Source organism: Rana temporaria, chromosome 2 (assembly GCF_905171775.1).
Source record: "Rana temporaria chromosome 2, aRanTem1.1, whole genome shotgun sequence".
NCBI classification, from domain to species: Eukaryota; Metazoa; Chordata; class Amphibia; order Anura; family Ranidae; genus Rana; species Rana temporaria.
The window spans coordinates 291,941,706-291,962,888 of record NC_053490.1 but is presented as its reverse complement, the minus strand read 5'-3'; the positions used below and the strand labels follow the sequence as shown (position 1 = coordinate 291,962,888).

Below are 21,183 nucleotides of genomic sequence, written 5' to 3'. Positions count from 1 at the left end.
GGTATCAAGAAGAAAAATGCCAAACTGTATTTAAAGCGGGAGTTCACCCATTTATTAAATTTTTTTTTTCTTCCCCTAGATTCCTGCTCGTTCGGTCTAGGGGAATCGGCTATTTGTATTAAAATATGAGCAGTACTTACCCGTTTTCGAGCTGCATCTTCTTCCGTCGCTTCCGGGTATGGGTCTTCGGGAGCGGGCGTTCCTTCTTGATTGACAGGCTTCCGAGAGGCTTCCGATGGTCGCATCCATCGCGTCACTCGTAGCCGAAAGAAGCCGAACGTCGGTGCGGCTCTATACTGCGCCTGCGCACCGACGTTCGGCTTCTTTCGGAAAATCGTGACGCGATGGATGCGACCGTCGGAAGCCTCTCGGAAGACTGTCAATCAAGAAGGAACGCCCATTCCCGCAGCCCATACCCGGAAGCGACGGAGAGGATGCATCTCGTAAACGGGTAAGTACTGCACATATTTTTAAAAAAATAGCCGATTCCCCTAGAGAAAACGAGCAGGAATCTAAGGGGAAAAAGTGCCCTCTAAGGGTGAACCCCCGCTTTAATGCTTGCGACGTGCCAGAATACTGCCATTGGTTTTGGCAAACCACAGAGAAGAGAAGCATTTAACAGCGATGCGAAAAAGGAGGCACAAGAAAAAAAAAATACCCTGGCATCAGTGTAAGGAAAGAAGGAGAAAACATGGTGCTCTACTGCTGTCATTGGGAGGAAAAAATCCTGCTGTGTTGGTGGTACCTGTCCAAAAAAGAGTTCTTTGGCATCTGTGTCAGTTAGATAGGGGTGAGCTCTTTGGGGTGAACTAAACGAAGGAGCCCTTTATGGCTCTAGGGAAAGGAAGGAGGCTAAAGGACGCTGAACTCTAAACTGATGACTACTGAAGGTATTGTAAAATTAAAGATTTGAATGTAGCCTAAAATTACCTGTAGACGTGAGATGGCATATAGATCACCCTGTGAACTATAGTTACCTAAACTGGTGCAAGGATCCCTGTCCATAAAGGTAAGGATGCACCCTGCCTCCCCCATAATGCAACCCCCCCCACATGGCACACACTCCACTCACGTATTGAAGGACGCAATGCTGTACCCAAAATCCAACCCTCCCCACACCACACCCACAATGCAATGGATTGCAGAGCAAAGGACGCCACAGAGCAGCAAAAACCCACACTGCATTGAGCTTAAATGGCAGTGTTCAATAAGGGGGCACAGCCCCTGCTTCCCTGCACTGACCAAGGACAGCTAGCGGGCGAGGCAAACCAAAATCTTCACACTGTCAAACTTTAGACAGTAGCTACTCAAGACAATTTTGACACTTCTCACATACTGTACATGTAAAAATCTGCATTTTTTTGCTATAAAATTACCACCAAAAGAACACCCAAACATTATTTGATATATATTTTTAAGCAAAGGCCCTAGAGAGTGCAATGATGGGTGTTTCAATGTTTTATGTCACACAATATTTGCTCAGCGGTTTTTCAAATGCAAATTTTTGGTAAAGAATACACTCTAATAAATTTTTATGCAAAAAACACAATATAATATCCAATTGTTTGGTAACCTATACAAGATTATGTTATGCCATCAAATTGTTCTACATGTCTCTCCTCAAAAGAGAGACACATGAGACAATTTGATGGATGCCACTTGATCCGTACAAGCTGCTCACCAGTAATGACCATTGGCGAGCATACTTAAACACACAGTATCTTGAGCTTCAAGTGGTTGTAAAGGCAGAAGGTTTTTTTTTATCTTAATGCATTCTATCTATTAAGATAAAAAACTTTCAGTGTGCAGCAGCCCCCTTAGCCCCCCTAATACTTACCTGAGCCCCATATCGATCCAAGAGCACAAGAGCTTTGGCTTTCCAGGACTCTCCCTGCTGATTGGCTGAGACACACAGCGGGAGCGCCATTGGCTCCGGCTGCTGTCACTCAAAGTCAGTGAGCCAATGAGGAGAGACAGGGGGCGGGGCCAAGCCACAGCTCTGTGTCTGAATGGACACACAGAGCAGTGACTCCAATAGGGGCGCGCGCCCCCCGCTCGCCCCTAACCTCGACGCGCGTGCCCGGTGGGCGCGATCACCGTTGGGCACCCGCGATCGCTCATTACAGAGCGAGAACCGGGAGCTGTGTGTGTAAACACACAGCTCCCGGTCCTGTCAGGGGGAGAAATGACCTATCGTCTGTTCATACAATGTAAGAACAGCGATTTATCATTTCCCCATGTCAGTCCCACCCCCCTTCAGTTAGAATACACCCAGGGAACATTATTAACCCATTCCGCGCCCCCTAGCGTTAACCCCTTCCCTGCCAGTGGCATTTTTAATTGTAATCAATGCATTTTTATAGCACTGATCGCTATAAAAATGCCAATGGTCCCAAAAATGTGTCTAAAGTGTCTGAAGTGTCCGCCATAATGTCGCAGTACCGATAAAAATCGCTGATCGCCGCCATTACTAGTGAAAAAAAATATTAATACAAATGCCATAAAACTATCCCCTATTTTATAAATGCTATTACTTTTGCGCAAACCAATCAATAAACGCTTATTGCGATGTTTTTATGAAAAATAGGTAGAAGAATACGTATCGGCCTAAACTGAGGAAAAAAAACATTTTTTTATATATTTTTGGGGGATATTTATAATAGCAAAAAGTAAAAAATATAATTTGTTTTCAAAATTGTTGCTCTATTTTTGTTTATAGCACAAAAACTAAAAACCGCAGAGGTGATCAAATACCACCAAAATAAAGCTCTATTTGTGGGGAAAAAAGGACGCCAATTTTGTTTGGGAGCCACGTCGCACAAACGCACAATTGTCAGTTAAAGCGACGCAGTGCCGAATCGCAAAAAGTGACCTGGTCATTGACCAGCAATATGGTCCGGGGCTGAAGTGGTTAACGTGTCAGTGGGTGTATTGTGTGGATGTCACATAAGTGGTAGCATGCCTCATAAAGCAATAACTCTTAATGGAAATCTTGTATATAGAACAGGGGACAATATTTATTTAATCTTTGCAGATATCGTGTATCTATTAGTGAAATACACTGTATATAGAAATATATGTAATGGCTGCCAAAGTCTATCTCTGGAGAAAAAAGCTTCAGACCAGCAATCCCCCCCCCCCCCCTGCAGGCACACAACCTTCTTGGTTTCCTCTAAGATAGGAAAAGATTAAATAATCCTAGTAAACAATAAAAATCTATTGACCAGAAAAACAATATTTGTTATGATAGAAAGTAATATTATTTTTTAACTCATGGCCTGTGCCGTATGACTGTGGTAATTAGAGTGTGGCCCAATGGCATTTATTTTTTCTGTTTGGCAAGGTGGCCCCAAAAAAGCATTTCTGTGGGGAACTGTTGGTTAAACATGTATTGCAAGAAATTTTAATTACGCATATGCTCATTTTAAGCCTTTAAAAGTAAAAATGATCAAGAAAATACAAAGTTGGCTGGAAAAGCCCCTTTCTGATTCAATTTTATGTTGTTACACTTATAGAAAGAACTTTTTCTTTTGAAAGTGTAAAATGAAGAATGAGTTCACTCTAAAGGCAACATTTAAATATAGATATATGGGAGATTGGCTTGATCTAAAATTGCTAGGTTATCACATTCAAACAATAAAATATAGTAATCAATGACATAGTAGAGAATCCACAGGCTGGAGATGACAGGCAGGGTGTCCATGGACTAAAAAACAAGTAGGCAATGGCATAGAACATATATCTATTATGACAGGTTCCCTTTAAGCAGTGCTTCTAACACTACCATAGACTGCAGACATAAATAATATTCTGTCAACTAATGACTTTGCCAGCTCAAACAGTCTTAAAGGCATTATGCAAATAAAAAAATCATAAAAGGGCAACATTTGGGTGACAGAGCTGAGTTTGATAAATGGTGCTGATCTAGAAATATCATGTCGTACATTTATGGAAATGTGTATGTTGCATCTTAATGTACTAAAGTAGATCATAGTGAATACAATACGTGTAGGATAGAAGACATATGAATATCTGTTAACAAGTTTAAAAGACAACTCTCGTGCAGCAATGTGAAGAAATATCAGGAATAAATGCCTCTTTCCTCTAGGTTACAATATATCTTAATAATGCAGGCGTTGAGCGCTGGTGAGAAAATACAGTTAGGGAATGGAAACAGCTTTATTGCCATTCTTTAACAGGCAGTGGAGGAGGATAGTACACCCCCCTGACAGTACAATAACAAAGTGATGATACTCCTAGCAAAAACCAGCACAGCCACATGGGAATTGCATTTAAATAAATAGATTTTTGTGCTGAAGTTGCTAGATGTATGTCCTATTATTTTAAAAACAGACTTTTGTACATTTAAGTATGTTGCAGGCCCTATGTTTGGTTGCTGTTGAATGTAGAAAACATACATTTTTATGAAGCTCATTTATCTGCGTTTTCAGAACGCTGTTAGTCTGATAAATGTCATCTCTGGGGTTTTAGTGTCTCCTGGTTTTATCCAAAGGCTCTACCAATATTTAATGAAATCAAGATAAAGGAAATAAAAGTTTATCACATATGCCCCAAATCTTCACATATATATATATATATATATTTTTTAAATACTAAACTTTAATTCAAATATTAGAGCTCTATAGAGGATATGATGAAAAGGGCACTAATCACCAAATTTAGGCATAGCCAGTCACATATAAATATATTTTTCATGAAAATCTCTAGAAAACAATATACCATATTTATCGGCGTATAACACGCATTTTTTTCCCATGAAAATAGGTAGAAAATCATGGGTGCACGTTATACGCCTCCTGGCCCCGCATTGGGCAACTGTCTATCATATGAGTAGGGCCAGGAGGCGTGGCTGTGAGTGACGGAGCGCCCGGTACACAGAAGATTTCGGCTCTGTAATTCAGCGGCACTCGTTCCTCCTCTTCCCTCGGATACAGCAGGGATCTGACATATGGTGCGATAAATACGGTAAGTAAATATTGTGTGAAAGGTAAATTTAACCTTGTATAGTTCTGAAATAATCAGGAAATGATCAGGACAATTTAATGTCCACATATTGTATCTTCCACATCATCCATTGTTGATATTCTTCAGTCTTTATTTATGCTTTATGCCTTTACTGCCATGACAGCTTTTGGCCGGGAAAACTGTCCATGCGTATGCTCCATGGCAGTTTTCCCGACAAGAAAACCGACGGGAACCGCGGCAGGAAAAGTGAGAACATGTTCTCTTTTTTCCTACCACGATTCCCATCTGTCTTTTTCCCGGCAGTTTTCCTATGGGGAACAATGCGGTGGAGCATACACATGGCCAGGATTCCCAGCCAAAGCTCTCACCGCAGTTTTCCTGATGGGAAAACCTCTGGTGTGTACATGGGGAAAGTGACCGAGCAGGTTCTCGGTTTTCCCTCCGGGATTCCCGGTGGAATTTTTACCGCCGGGGATTCTGATCATGTGTACGGGGCATGATTGTTACAGATTCTAAGGCTTTATAATTCACTGCATATAGTGCCATTAATTGTTTAACAATTATGCTGGTTCATATTAGACAGCCAAAAAGACTTCCAGTAATTTTAAAGCAGGATTTCACCCCGCAATTTTTTTTTTTAAAGTCAGCAGCTACTAGCAGTGTAGCTGCTGACTTACTGTCCTAGGTTCCAGCGATGATGGGCCCCCCACGGCCATCGCTCGGTCCTGGCGCCTCCATCCTGACTAAGGGAAACAGGCAGTGAAGCCTTACGGCTTTTCCATGCCCGCTTCCTACTGCGCATGCGCGACTCGCTCGGCGCTTTGTGAATGGATGGCTTCCTCCTGGATTACACACAGTTCCCAGAAGGCAGTGCGCCCCATTCACCACAAGACACCGTGACACAGGACGAAGAAGAAGAGGACCGCGTGGAGGAAGAGGCAGAATAGATACTTCCGCATAGCAACATCGCTTTCTGGTGATTTCTTTTTTCATTTTTGGTAAAAAAAAAATATATGGGTGGAACTCCACTTTAAGGCCACTTTATTTTGTAGCAGGCAGATATCCATCAGTAGTTCATGGTAACCAGCCGACAAACAGCTGGTAAAGAAGTAGCAGCAGCTATAGCACAAATTCTTGCTGATGGCTATTTCAGATGACTACCATTGATAAGTAGGTAGCCCATAAGTCCATGCCTAGATACACATCCACAGATATCTCATTAAAAGGTTATTTAATGAGATAATATGCAGTACACTGTTAAGACACTAGCTAAAGTAGGAGCTGAGAAGCAAACCAGATATAGATATTTAGGGCAACAGAAACAGTATATGTCAGAAGCAAACAGGTTTATGCAGGTATTTATACATGCCAACCACTGAATAACCCCTGTCATTAACCAGAGGCACCAATGTTTACTACATAATTTAATTTTTTTTGTTTACTGTAAGTCAATCAGCTGATCACCTTTATTTTAAATATATATACACTGGTTTCTCTTTATTTTCCAATAGTTTTTATTAAAGTTTTTTGCAATACAGAGTAAAGACCATGACATTGTTATTTAAAGGAGTTGTAAAGGAAACATTTTTTTTTTCTGAAATGACTGTTTACAGGGTATAGAGACATAATAGTTAACTGATTCCTTTTAAAAACAATTAAAAACAGATACAAATCAATCGTATAATGTACCTGCAGTTTTTTAGTTTCGTTTTTGCATCTAGTTTTGTTTTTGCATGTTATCCTGCCTCTGTGCTATACAGAGCCATAGAGCAGTGATGGTTTGGAACATGAAACTAGAAACTTCCAGTACTGTGGTCATCAGGAAACAGACAACCGGGAAGTGTCCAGAACAGAGAAGAATTACAGCAACATCGGAGCAAAAACGAACAATGAGGACATAAAACCAGGACTGCAGTAAGGTCAAGGAAGCTATTTAGCTAAACAAAAAAATCCTTTAGTGACCCTTTAACAGTGTACAATTTTCTTAGTCGATAAAACATAAGTTTCAAGCAAGAATAGTTTACCTTCTACTCTGTTGAGGCATGGCATCGGTTTTCTAATATAGTCATTTTCTAGTCTATAATTTTGATCATGAAATCGATTAGCCAGTTATGCAATGAACCATCCATCATAAGCTTCATACTATATACTGCATCCTTGTAGGATCTCAATTGTAGTGTTGAGCAGAATACGCCACATTCGATTTCGCGATATATCACGAATATATAGCCGAATATTCGAGAAATATTCGCTAAATTCGAATATTCGTGATATTTTATCGAAATGAAATGTTTGCGAAATTTCGCTATTGCGAATGCGAAAATAATTGCGAAATTTCGACAACTGCAGTAGGAGCACTCTGATTGGCTCAGAATATTCGTGATATTTTATCGAAATTTCGCAAAATGCGAATGCGATATTTATTGCGGAATTTCGACAACTGCGGTAGGAGCCCTCTGATTGGCTCAGAATATTCGTGATATTTTATCGAAATTTCGCAAAATGCGAATGCGATATTTATTGCGGAATTTCGACAACTGCGGTAGGAGCCCTCTGATTGGCTCAGAATATTCGTGATATTTTATCGAAATTTCACAAAATGCGAATGCGAAATTGATTGCGGAATTTCGACAACTGTGGTAGGAGAACTCTGATTGGCTCTGATGCAAAAGAAGGGCGCATTGCGAATATTCGGCAATATAAAATGATCGCTTCAGCTACTCGGCCCAAGGTCTCTAATCATACCAGCAATGCTTTTAGACGTCGATGGAGATCACTAGGATGTGATCCGTTCTAAAAATAAAATTGAAAAAATTTGAATATTCGGAATAGCGAATATTGACCGCGGAATTTGAGATATTCGCGAATACTCGAATATGCCATATTCGAGCCGAATATTCGCAATACGAATATTCGTGAGCAACACTACTCAATTGTGGGGGCTTCAGGGAACACCCCCCAAATCAGGAGATGCGAGTCACCCCATCAGGTAGTCGGGGAAATCTGAATCCCCAGAGGGGCATAGTCCGGACCCGAAAACACAGAGGTAAGGATTTTTTGGGGGAACCCCATAATATTTAGAAAAAAAACAAATACGCAGGGTTCCCATTAATATCCATACCAGACCTGAAGGGCCTGATATGGAATTTGGGAATAGCCGCGAGTAGTTTTTAAATGACTTTTTTTCCTTCATAAATTCCATTTTGTGCAGGGACAGTTCTAAGCACGGGAAACATGCACTACTTTACAGGCATACTTTAGACACCCCCAGGTACGAAATTTAAAGGAAAATTTCACTTTTATTGTTTCACTTTAAGCATTATTAAAATCAATGCTCCTGAAAAAACTGCCATTTTTAAAAAAAAATTTGCATTGATGTCCCCTGGGGCAGGACCCAGGTCCCCAACCACTTTTTATGACAATAACTTGCATATTAGCCTTTAAAATTAATTCTCCATTTTGATTTCTCACATTCGTGTCCCATAGACTTTAACGGTGTTCGAATGTTCGTGTGAACTTTTGGTCTGTTTGCATGTTCTGGATGCAAACCGAACCGGGGGGTGTTCGGCTCATCCCTACTCTCACTAAATAAGGGGCCACAGGAATGTGGGAATGACTGTGTAAGAGTCATTTTCAAATAGATGTATGGGTAGAACAATAGAATTTTGCTCTTTTTTTTTTTGGTAGCTCTAAACTTGGCAGTTATAGTATTGTACCTTCACATTCTGTTCAAAATTGCAACCCATCGGTTGTTTGTATCTGAAATGACCAATTAAATCCATTACTAAATGTGACTTATCGCTTCCTTCTGTATGTTGTAAATGGAAATCTCTTAACTAGAAAAAGAAACAATGCTGACTCTCTCCATTTCCTGTTCCTGTTTTGCTTTTGCTTGGGCTGTACTGTCAATCAACATGATTCAGTGAAAATAAATAAGTGCAATAAAAACAGGTACAGTAGTAAATTGGTTTTATTTAGTTATTTTAAGAGCTAATAATTTCAAAATATTGTCAGGCTTTATAATTAAACTGGAATTTTATTTTACTGCACCATAGTTATTGAAATGTAGAGTCCTGAATAAATGCTATGTTTTAACAGTACCACACTACCAAGTGTGAAACTGACTTTAAGCATTACTATGGCATTTTATAAAGCCATACAAAATCCTGTCCATAGTGAAAGCAGCAGTAAAGGTTCTCTCTCAGCAGGCATTGTAAAAGAAGCTTTTACAGGGCAATTTTTTGTGTATTTTATGGTTTGTCAACAGATTGACTCAGGCTTTTATATAATCCCATGTTCAACTTGAACTCTGCCACCCTGTTAAGACAGAAACTTGCAGGGTTATTGTGATATCATAAACCCCACTTAATCTTAGCTTTCCACTCTTTTTTTTTTTGTTTGTGCTTCAAGAGCATGGCTGTAAAGGACAGGTGCTTATTTATTTGGGTAGGAATAGTACAAAGATATGGTAAGCAGTATTGACCACTGGGCTTATATTATGTCTAGTGCAGGGATTAAAGTGCTAAGTGCTAGATATTAGCCTGTTTTTCATAGCAAGCCAAAAATCTCTATACTAAAGTCACAACACAGACAAACACAGTTATGCACCGTTTTGCAGTTACAGTAAGTGACGGAGCCCAGGATAGCAGAAGCTACAGAAAGCAGAAGCAGAGAGAAGGTTAGGCTAGTCTGGACATGTAAGGCAGCAGCATTTAAACGAAACTGGTAGTCTACCTGAAATCTGTTTATGCCACCAGGTGGTGTCTCAGTGCCCAATCAACAGCCCTTTGTTTTCCTGTTGCCACTTTAAAAGCCCATAACCCCAATCGCATTCTGCGATCCACCAATCAAAATCTACTCCAGATACCCAAAGCCAGATACAAGTCCAAAGGAGATCGAAGATTTGCAGTCCAAGGACCCCGCCTGTGGAATGCACTACCAACCACCATCCGACTGGAGTCGGACCACTTGGCCTTCAGGAGAAGGATTAAAACCCATCTCTTCTGAGGTCAAGGGGTTCCTTACCCATGAAATGGATACAGTGCCCAGAGGCGATTCAGTTCGCATGTGTTGCGCTTTACAAGTCTCTCACTCACTCACTCACTCACTCACTGTAGCAACCTTTGAACACTGAAAATAGAAAAGCTGGAAGGGAACAAAGGGGTGAATGGCTGGAGGCGTTGAGTGGAAGAAGCTGTCATTCAGCGATGGTAGTGATACCACCACTAAAAGAATGACTTCCAGCTGCAGTATCTGGCATTTTAGATGGATAAGTGACCTGGCTAAATCTAGCCATTTCATTTTGGCAAACTGTGGGTCAAACTCATGGTCAACCTGAACCACAAGCTCATCTCTATTCCTGACCTCTTCTGGCTGGCCTGCAGATGGTCTTTAGTCACACTTACAATATATGGTCTTTACTCACATTATATGGACTGTAGTCATATAGCTAGATTCAGAAAGAGTAAAGCCGGCGTATTAGTAGATACGCAGTCGTAACTCTGAATCTAAGTCGTCGTACATTTAAGTGTATTCTCAAATTGAGATACACTTAAATGTAGCTAAGATACGGCTGCCTGCGCCGTCGTATCTTAGCTGTCTAGTTCCGCCGGCCGCTAGGGGCGTGAACGCTGATTTACGCCTAGAATGCGTAAATCAGCGAGATACACCTATTCAGGAATGTACGCTTGCCCGTCGCAGTAAAGATACGCCATTTACGTAAGGCATTTTCAGGCGTAAAGTTAGTCGAACAAAAAGCTGGCCTAGCCAATGTTAAGAAAAACGTCGTTCCCGCGTCGAATTTTGAAAATGTTACATCGTTTGCGTAAGTCGTTCGTGAATGGGGCTGGACGTAATTTACGTTCACGTCGAAACCAATACGTCCTTGCGGTGTACTTTGGAGCAATGCACACTGGTATATGTCCACGGACGGCGCATGCGCCATTCATTAAAAACGTTCGTTAAAAAACAATCGTGTGTGGGCCCCATTGGTTATTTAACCATCGGTTAAAAAAAAGCCAACTGGCTTTAAATTTAACCGATTGATTTCTAACCGATAGGTCAAAACCGATTGTTAGTAGGCACAACCATCGGTTAAAAATCCACGCATGCTTAGAATCAAGTCGACGCATGCTTGGAAGCATTGAACTTCGTTTTTTTCAGCACGTCGTTGTGTTTTACGTCACCGCGTTCTGACACGATCGTTTTTTTAACCGATGGTGTGTAGGCGCGACAGACCATCAATCAGCTTCATCGTCAGACCGTTCTCATCGGATGGACTGATCGTGTGTACGAGGCTTTAGACCTATGTTACCAGTATATAGCCTGCAGATAGTATATGAGCAGTATTCACATTATTATTCTACTGTAGTCAATATTATGGCCTAACCCAAACCAAACTATGGGCAAGTATCTGCTTCATAGAGAAAATCCCCCATGCAGCAAACCACAAGGGCTAAAGAGGTAAAACAAGGACTCAGTCAGTGGCAGACAGTCACCAGACATAGTCACCAACATCTCTTTGGCTAGCAGATTTAGTAATCCAGCCTTTTTGAGTACTTACTTACCTAAGTGCAGAGGGTAAAGAAAGATGATCCATCCCATCAGAATAGATTGATCCACCACTCTACCTGGGTTCTAACAATCAACACCAGTTAAAACTTTAACTAAGGTGTCGGCAAACTGCAGGAAGCCACATGATCAATCTGCAAGTCTGTGATGAGTCTGTTATGGTCTGCTTGACTTTGACTGCCACTGTGTGTTACAAATGTGTTTGGCTGCTGATGGTGGGATGGTTGAAGAATTTTTGGTGGTGCTCCCCCCCTGGTGCTGCCACTGTGTAACATGTGCTCCGTGTGCCTGTTACTTTCTGTAATGACAGGCGCTTTAAGCGCTGTAATGCATTCCATGCTGGAACGCATACGGCGCTCGTGCGATGACGTCATCGCCCGGCACCATGGTGTGTTTTAGCCTTGAACGCGGAAATGCGCCGCTACTCACACCGGTTTGCTTGAATCAGTGCTGTATGCACTGCACCGGTATCTGCATGTGACTGCTGCCTATAAAGGCATTCACTTTACAACAAATCCTACAGGGAATTCATTAATGCATGTAAATTAATGTTTGAACTATGCCCTCGCACCTTCCCCAATGACCGGATTAAGGTGCTTACCCTCATATCCTATTTACGTGGTGAACCACGTGCATGGGCAAATACCTACCTAGAAAAAGAGGATCCCATCCTAAATTCATGTCCACAGTTTTTCGCAACTATGTCCTTGCTTTATGATGATTTCAACAAGCAACTCACTACGGAAAATTTTATTAGGAATCTCAAACAAGGTACAGGACCTGTTGAGGAATTTCAGAGGTGGGCCATTGAGACTGAGTGGAATGATATTACACTCCATAACCATTTTGGTCTTGGCTTTTCTGAACCACTCAAGGATGAGTTGGCTAGAGCAGATCTCCCCCAATCTCTCAATGATACCATACAACATGCTATCACAATAGATCGTAGGTTAAGAGAGAGACGATCTGAATCTTCATCACGTTCCACTCCACCTGTCCCTACACCTTAAGAACTGAGCCTGTCCCCTTTTGAGGAAGGAATGGACATTGGGACCGTGCAACGCTACAGCAGTCGTTCAAAGCTTTCTGAATGATTCCTTAAAGGAGACTTTCTGGACATGTGTGTAGTGGTGTCTCTAGGAGACATAAAAATTCGCTCAGTTGAACTTTTGCAACATCCGAAAAATGTCAGATGACTACTTGCAAGACTCAGAGCCTATTCCCTCTACGTCAAGCTCCAGAAATTGTGTCTTTGAACAGACCATTATTTATTTTCTTGCCCCTTGTTTATTTTTCCATAGGGTGATATGAACTTTTTTTTGGGGTTAGCTCATTTTTTTACAGACAGTATATAAAAAAAATTCTCTGCTGAAAACCCCTTGCCTTGATGGGCCTCCACTTGAGATCCCCAGATGATGTCATCGCCCTGCGCCGTGGTGCATTCCAGCCTGGAACGCAAAAGTGCGCCGCTACTCTCACCGGTTTGCTTGAATCAGTGCTGTATGCACTGTACCTGTATCTGCATGTGACTAATGTCTATAAAGGCATTCACTTAACAACGAATCCCTGTTCTATTATTGTCTGCCATAGCCGGCTAGGCTACAACCAATCATAGCTGCCAGTAATCTCTGGACTGCATTGCTCCCCATGCTGCAACACCGCTCCAGCTGCAACTACTACTTTAGAGCTGTTACATCTACTGCAACAGAGAGCTATTGCTGGGGACAACCTTGAGGCCTTCCTTGCTGAACACTTTACACCACAGAATCCCTACTTCCTACACTGAAGCCTGCAAACGGATAAGTAGCTATTGTGTCACTTGTAGTGCCATAGGAAGATCTGCTGCTTATGTTCCATCTACTACAATTGCTGTTATTTATTAGGCCTTTTGCCTATCAACATACTATTTGGGATATACTGTTGTGCTTATGGCTCATTGCAAAGGAATATCTTAAAGGGACATTTACTTTCAAATTATGTCAGCTATAATTGCCTCTTATGTGCAACTATTATTACCTGAGCTATAATTGCCACTCTTATGCAATTATTAGTTGTCGCTTCAACTCCTATTTACTACGAGTACACTCAAAGTACCTGTGCTATAATTGCCTCCCAGATGCAATTATTAGTTGTCACTACAACTCCTATTTACTATGTGTACTTTCAAAGTAACTAAGCTATAATTGCTTCTCATATGTAATTATTAGTTGTCTCAACAACGCCTATTTATTACGTGCTTGACATAAGTACTACCTGTTTATGGGCTTATGCCCTAACTTGCGGAACATGTTTGCCTAAACTTACTATGCTAAGAATTGACGTATTTCATACCTTCTCCCTTAGTGGCCTAATGCACAACGCTACGTAATACTAATAATTACTTGCATACAGTTGTGCATACGTATCTTTTAGTGCATACTATAATTTTAAACGCTAAGCTCTGGTCGCATGTTGAAATGCGTCCAAGCTCAGTAGCTCAACGCCTATCTTTATGTGAGAGAGAGATGATGTAGAGAACCCCCAAACTCCTGTTTGTGTGGAGTGACGCCTGGGGCCTAATACTGAATTCTCACATAAAGAAGAGCATTGAAATCCTTGCTACCGCAGTTGTGGTTCACTCCCGTTCACCACAATTAATGTACGTAAATCTTTGTGCAGGAAAACAGCTCAGACTCACAGCCTCTGTAGTGTTTATTTGTATGTAATTCTCCAGTACACAGTCTTGTCATTTGTCAGTGACATAGTGGCTGGAACAGAAGGAGAAAGCCAAGAAGAATCCAACACACTAAGGCCTCATGCACAGTGGCTATAAAAAAAAACACTTCTTTTTTTTTCTTTTTCTAAGGGCATTTGACTTTTTCAGCCTCTGAACACTCCTCTGTGTATGCCTATATGGCCATGCACACATAGGCATCTACAGACTTGTTAGAAGAAGAGCATTTTAAGGTTAATAAAAACCGATTAATAGATACTAAGGGCCAAATCTTCAAAGGAGATACGCAGGCGGAACTGCTGTTCAGCCTGCGTATCCCTGTGCCTAACTTTGGAAACGATCCTCAAAAGGATTTTTCCAAAGTTAGGCAGAAGATCTGACATCTGTAAGACACTTACACGGTCAGATCTTAGGATGCAGTACCGCATCCGCCGCTGGGGGTATTTCTCATTGAAATGCCGCTTTGTGTATGCAAATGAGGACTTAAGCAGATCCACAAAGCTTTTAAGCATTGTGGTTTCTGCGTAAGTTACGATTTGCTAGCGCAAAACTAGATCTGGTTTTACAATGTGTAAATTTAGTACACCATGTAAAATCAGACCTTTTTTTCGATCGCCGCGATTTTTTTTTTAATTTGATTTTTTTTTTTCGGCGCGTATTTTTTTTTTTTCCGACGCAACTTTATTGTCCCGTCGCGATCCACAAAGCCCGGCGTAAATTACGTTCGTGCGCTGCCCGTCGGGAAAAATTACGTCACACGCATGCGCAGTACGTCCGGCGCGGGAGCGCGCCTAATTTAAATGGGAATCGCCCATTTAAACTAGGAACGCCTTGTGACGGATGGAGTTAAGTTGCGCTGCCGCAATTTTCCGGGTAAGTGCTTTGAGAATCGGTACTTAATTTCAGAAAATTGCGGCAGTGTAACTTAACTCCCTAAAGTTAAGTTACGCACGATTTTTGAGAATTTGGCCCTAAATTTCTATGTATAAAATCGTGAGCCTTAATTTCAGTTAAATACCATTTTTTTACAATTACAATTTTATCATGTGCTGCCTGGGTCCAATGGACCCACTGGGACCCATGGTAGGGCAAGCCCTGGTTCTGGTGATGGAGTATTTGTAATGTCCAGTTCAGCCTCCCATTTCCATAATGCCATATATGTCAACCTCTCATAGATTAGCCAGATAGCTCCACAAGTGTAAAATGATATGTTGGTGGTTTCCAAAAAACAATGACTGTAACACTGGCCCAGTTATTCAGTGTTCCTCTCAGTATGTCAGAGTAATTTCATATTGTTACAATTGTTTGCATCTCAAGCAGAAATGTCCCTTATGTTGTCTTATTTTATAAGTCTCTTCATTGCTATTCATCTTTCTGTTGTTGCAATTTTATTGTCAATACTTATCTGAAGTAACATTTAAAAAAAATTTTTTTTTAGCAAAGCTGCATTTTAAATAGTTGAAAAGGTAAATCTAAAAAACTGGAAAAAAGAAACAGAACCATATGCATGCCTTTGATCAAATTTGTCTGTATAAAATCGTGAGCCTTAATTTCAGTTAAATACAATTTTTTACAATTAATTTTTTTGTCCTTTGTGCAATATCTTGCAATATTTTATATGATTGAATCAGTGGCTGGATAGGTGCTTCCAGTTATTAAATTATTGACTTTACAAGTTATGGAATTACAATAATGAATTACCAATGTTGCAGTTGGATGCTGTGGAAATATTTAGCGTCATTAACCCCTTGGTACCGAGCGTTTGCAAATATGCGGTCCCACTGGACTGTTTTTTTTTTTTTCGTGGAGCTGCATACATGCAAATCTGTCTTTGTGCTGGGAAAGTGCCAAAAGGCACGCTCGCAGCACAGAGCAAGGGGTCTCACTAAGAGCCCAAGGTCCCGTACGAACGAACAGGACCCGGAACTCAGTAACTTTGAAGCCCACCCCTGTGTTTTCGCTCTCTGAATGGAGGAGAGAGATACATTGAATCTCTCTCTCTTTCTCTCTTGATGAAAAAAAAAACAACAGTGTAAAAAAATAACAATAAAAAATAAAAATAAATCTAGATCAAGGTTTGATCTAGGTCAGTGCAATAGTTAGGCCCTGTACACACGGTCGGACAAAACCGATGAAAACGGACTGAAGTTCAGTTTCATTGGTCCAAACCGACCGTGTATGGGCCCCATCAGTCCGTTATTCTTCGGTCGAAAAATTTAGAACTTGCTTTAAAATTGAACCGATGGACGCCTAACTGATCGGTCAAAACCGACGGTTAGTACGCAAAAGCATCGGTTCAAAACCCGCGCATGCTCAGAATCAAGTCGACGCATGCTTGGAAGCATTGAACTTAATTTTTCTCAGCACATCATGTGTTTTACGTCACCGCGTTAGACTTGATCGGTTTTTAAACTGATGGTGTGTAGGCACATCAGACCATCAGTCAGCTTCATCCGTTAACCGATGAAACGGTCCTTCAGTCCGTTTTCATCGGTTTAGACTGATCGTGTGTACAAGGCCTTAGTGTTTGGGTCATGGTCAAGGTCAATGTCAATGTGGTATCGCTGCGATCGCCAAGAGCAAGAGACAGCTACATTAAAAAAATTAGATGAGATGTAGTGTCCACCTCCATGTGCGTAGTAGGTGGAACATATTCATAAGATTTCTGAACTTGAGTTGGAGCTACTGACCAAGGCTGAAAACTATCACGGAATTCAGTGCTGCCTTGAAATCGAGCATTGCTACCAACTTTACTATAATCAGGTCTGCAGCTTTTTGTTACTTCTCCAAGTGTGCCCTTGAAATTGATGCGATGAGTAGTAAGATCATCAAATGTTTGACTACTGGGTTTATATTCTTGTTTCGGTCTTTGATGCCTTGGCTCAATTTCATGAGGAACAAAAGAAGTACGATGGTTTGTGGTACCATCAAAAGGCATGCTATTGCGTTTTGCTACACCAGGCTTAAAACTTTCTCTTGGCATTATTTCCTTTAGAAAAAAGTCATCTTGGAATGTAGTTGAATTTCCAAATTTAACTGTAGGAGGTCGGTAAGTACGTTCCTGTTTAGCAAGTTCTCTTTTACTGATATCCCATGCTCTGTAGTCATCTTTATAAGTAGGGTTTGTGTCAAACTTTCCCATGTAAATTTTTCTGTTTTCTACCGGACGTGCAGGTCCCACTGGTTCTATTTTATGAGCATTAAAATCTCGGTTATAGGTTGTCCCAAGTTCAATATGTCCTGGCTTTGGTTCATATTCTTGATGAGGACGTACGGGGCGGTTTGTTACATCATATGGGATATAATCTGATTTAAATGTTGTTACTCCTTCCATTTTTCCACTGTTTCCTTGGTACCCAAGCCTTGGTTTCATGCTATTTGGTGGTTGTACATTATCATACTGAGGGTATTTCTCCACATATTCAGTCAGTACACAAGGTTGTCCAGATTTGTCAAAAATCTTTGTGGGAATATGTGGGCAGCGGTGGCTCCCACAGTTGCAGATCTCACAGATACACTTTTTCCTCATGGCTGCGGTCGGGGGTCCCGGGAGAGCCCAGAGCCCAGCGCACAGCGTGACACTCCGCAGTCCGCAACGCCTCAGCTCGCTGACTACAGAATTTACCATACTAATTCTAACTTACATGTTTTGGGGGTGTGTAGGTTTAGTGTTGAAACTGCATGAATTACTCTCATGAATAACCACTCTGTTTTATCCTAAAGTTTTCTCTTGGATTATGGAAATTGTATATAAGTAATAAATAAGCTGTATAAAGTTTTAACAATTTTAGATGGATGACTATATAACCCTTTTTTAATTATTCACTGCAAATTATTCCTGTATTCTTCGGGAAAGTGAACCAATGAATTTGATTGGTCAAATTGAAAGTAACACCACTTAATTACTTATATTCTTACTTCAAGCTTATAAAGAGGACTCATATAGTATGGTATAATACCAGTTTTAACCACCGGGATGAGCTGCATTTAAAATCTGAAACTATCACTTGTCATTGCAAAAAAATGGGAAGTGGAAACCTGTTTTTTAAGGGATCAAAAGCAGATGTGAATTTGCCACTGTCCCTTAAAATGTTAACATTACAGAACAGATTTGTGCTCCAGTCCTCACTACACTTTTCTTAAAGGTTTCAAAATGAATTCAGATTGAATAGTTTGATGCAAATTTCAAGATTTTACGAGCTGTGTGCAGGACAAAGGGCAGCTAAAAATTTTGAGTGGCCTTCATCCAGTAAAAATTATTCACATTCCAGGAAAACCTAGTTCAGGCTATAAATTTATATAAAAAGTAGATACATTTATCTTTTTATATCTATGTTAAAAAGATAATGGCTTCAGAAAATTGATTGTATAGTTATGTTTGCTGACCTGGGGCAGATGACCTCACTAGCATCTCCTAATGAGAACAGTACTGTTACTACTCAATATAAAATGAGATGGTCATTTAAAAAGGACTTTATCATCCCAAATCAAATAGATCATACACAATAAGGCAGGGATCCTCAAACTACGGCCCTCTAGCTGTTGTAGAACTACACATCCCATGAGGCATTGTAACACACTGACATTCACAGACATGACTAGGCATAATGGAAATTGTAGTTCCTGAACAACTCGAGGTCCGTAGTTTGAAGACCCATGCAATAAGGTAATAGTGCAGGATAGGATAACACTAAGAGAGACCCATTCAAGTTAACAGTCTTTGTTTTAATAATTTTGTTTTTAATGTTAATAAAATTATAGCAGCATAAAGCATATAGCTGTAAAAGCACAAAAAAACATGTTTATTCATCAGTAGAACAAAATATCAACCATGTTGTTCCATGTGGGATTCAAAATCCAGGGTGACTAGGTCTTCCTATCAGTATCTTTATCTTCTCATCCGCATGTAGGATAATTTTTTAATAAAAATATGGCTTTATTTTTTTTATCTTGTGTCCTTGATAGAGATGAGCCCGATGTTCGAGTCAAATGTAAGTATCTATAGTATGCCTGTAAATTAGCACATTTTTCCCATGTTTAGAACAGTCCCTGCGCAAAATGACATTTCTAAAGGAAATGCGGCTATAATGAATAAATACAGATAAAAGTCATTGAAAAAAAATGGCATAGGTTCCCCCCCAGTCCATTAAAAGGTACTTTGGGTCTGGTATGAATATTAAGGGGAACCCTGAACCAAAATTAAAAAAAAAATGGTCTGGTATGGATATTAAGGGGAATCCTACGCCAATTGAAACAAAAATGGTGTAGAGGTCCCCCTTTAAAATCCATACCAGACTCTTTAGGTCTGGTATGGATTTGAAGGGGAACACTGCGCCAAAATAAAAAAAATGGCATGGGGTCCCCCCAAAAATCCACACCAGACCCTTTTTCAAGCACGCAACCTGGCAGGCCACAGGAAAAGAGGGGGACCGGGGGAGCTCCCCCCACCTATTGAACCATACCAGGCCACATGCCCTCAACATGGGGAGGATGCTTTGGGGTCTGAACCCCAAAGCACCATGTTCCCATGTTGATGGGGACAAGGACCTCATCCCCACAACCCTTGGCCAGTGGTTGTTGGGGTATGCGGGCGGGGGGCTTATCGGAATCTAGAAGCCCCTTTAACAAAGGGGACCCCCAGATCCCGGCCCCCCCATATGAATTGGTAATGGGGTACATTGTACCCCTACCATTTCACAATAAAAGTGTCAAAAATTGTAAAAAACACAAGACACAGCTTGGAACATTGTGGTCCCAAGATACGGAAAAAAATGCTGCCATGATCCAATTTCGCCTCCATGGGAGGTGCCCGTCGAATGACGCTACACAGCCGTGACTCTTAAGGTCTGGTATGACCCTTCAGGTCTGGTATGGATTTCGAGGGGGACCCCTGTGCCATTTAAAAAAAATATGCAGGGTTCCCCTTAATATCCTTACCAGACCTGAAGGTCCTGGCATGGAATTTGGGGGGACCCCCACACAATTTCTTTTGTAATTTTGGTTCAGAGTTCCCCTTAAAGCGGTGGTTCACCCTTATTAACAACTTTCTATCATTAAATTAGGCATAGTAGCGCGAGCTACAGTATGCCTGTATTTATTTTTTAGCCCGGTACTCACTCTGCAATCCTAGCGAGACGATTCCGACTCCCCGCGGGGAATGGGCGTTCCTATCCAGAGGGAGCATGATTGACGGCCGGCTTTGGCACGTCACGCTCCCCGAAGATAGCCGGAGTAGGTCTCGGCTCTTCACGGCGCCTGCGCACAGACTATGCGCAGGCGCCGTGAAGCACCAAGTGCTATTTCGGCTATTTCCGGAGAAGCGTGACGTGCCAGAGCCGGCCGTCAATCACCTTCCCTCTCCATAGGAACGCCCATTCCCCGCGGGGAGTCAGAATCTTCTCTCTACGATTGCACAGTGAGTACGGGGCTAAAAAAATAAAGACAGGCATACTGTAGCTCGCGCTACTATGCCTCATTTTATGCTAGAGGAATTTTTTTTTTTTTTTTTTTATTAATAGGGGGAACCCCCCACTTTAATATTCATACCAGACCCAAAGGGCCTGGTAATGGGCTGGGGGGGGGAACCCATTTTGTTTCTTTCAATGACTTTTATCTGTATTGCCGCGAGTAGTTTTAAATTACTTTTTTTCCTTTAGAAATTTCATTTTACGCAGGGACTGTTTTAAACATGGTAAAAATGTGACACTTTACAGGCATACTATAGACACCACCCAGGTATGAAATTTAAAGGAATATTTCACGTTTATTGTTTCACTTTAAGCATTATTAAAATCACTGCTCCTGAAAAACTGACGTTTTTAAAAACTTTTTTTGCATTGATACATGTCCCCTGGGGAAGAACCCAGGTCCCCAAACACTTTTTATGACAAGAACTTGCATATTAACTTTTAAAA

General features: G+C 41.1%; 2 protein-coding genes across 2 annotated transcripts in view; both read right to left on the bottom strand.

Moving 5' to 3' along the window:
• Positions 1–21,183, bottom strand: part of LOC120926916 (ephrin type-A receptor 7-like) — a 456,597-nt gene that overhangs the window by 184,016 nt on the left and 251,398 nt on the right. The gene's annotated exons all lie outside the window — the stretch shown is intronic.
• On the bottom strand, positions 16,860–17,816 carry LOC120928738 (stabilizer of axonemal microtubules 2-like). The gene has a single exon (XM_040339729.1). It carries the CDS (start codon positions 17,796–17,798, stop codon positions 16,860–16,862), a length of 939 nt encoding a protein of 312 aa, XP_040195663.1. The 5' UTR covers positions 17,799–17,816.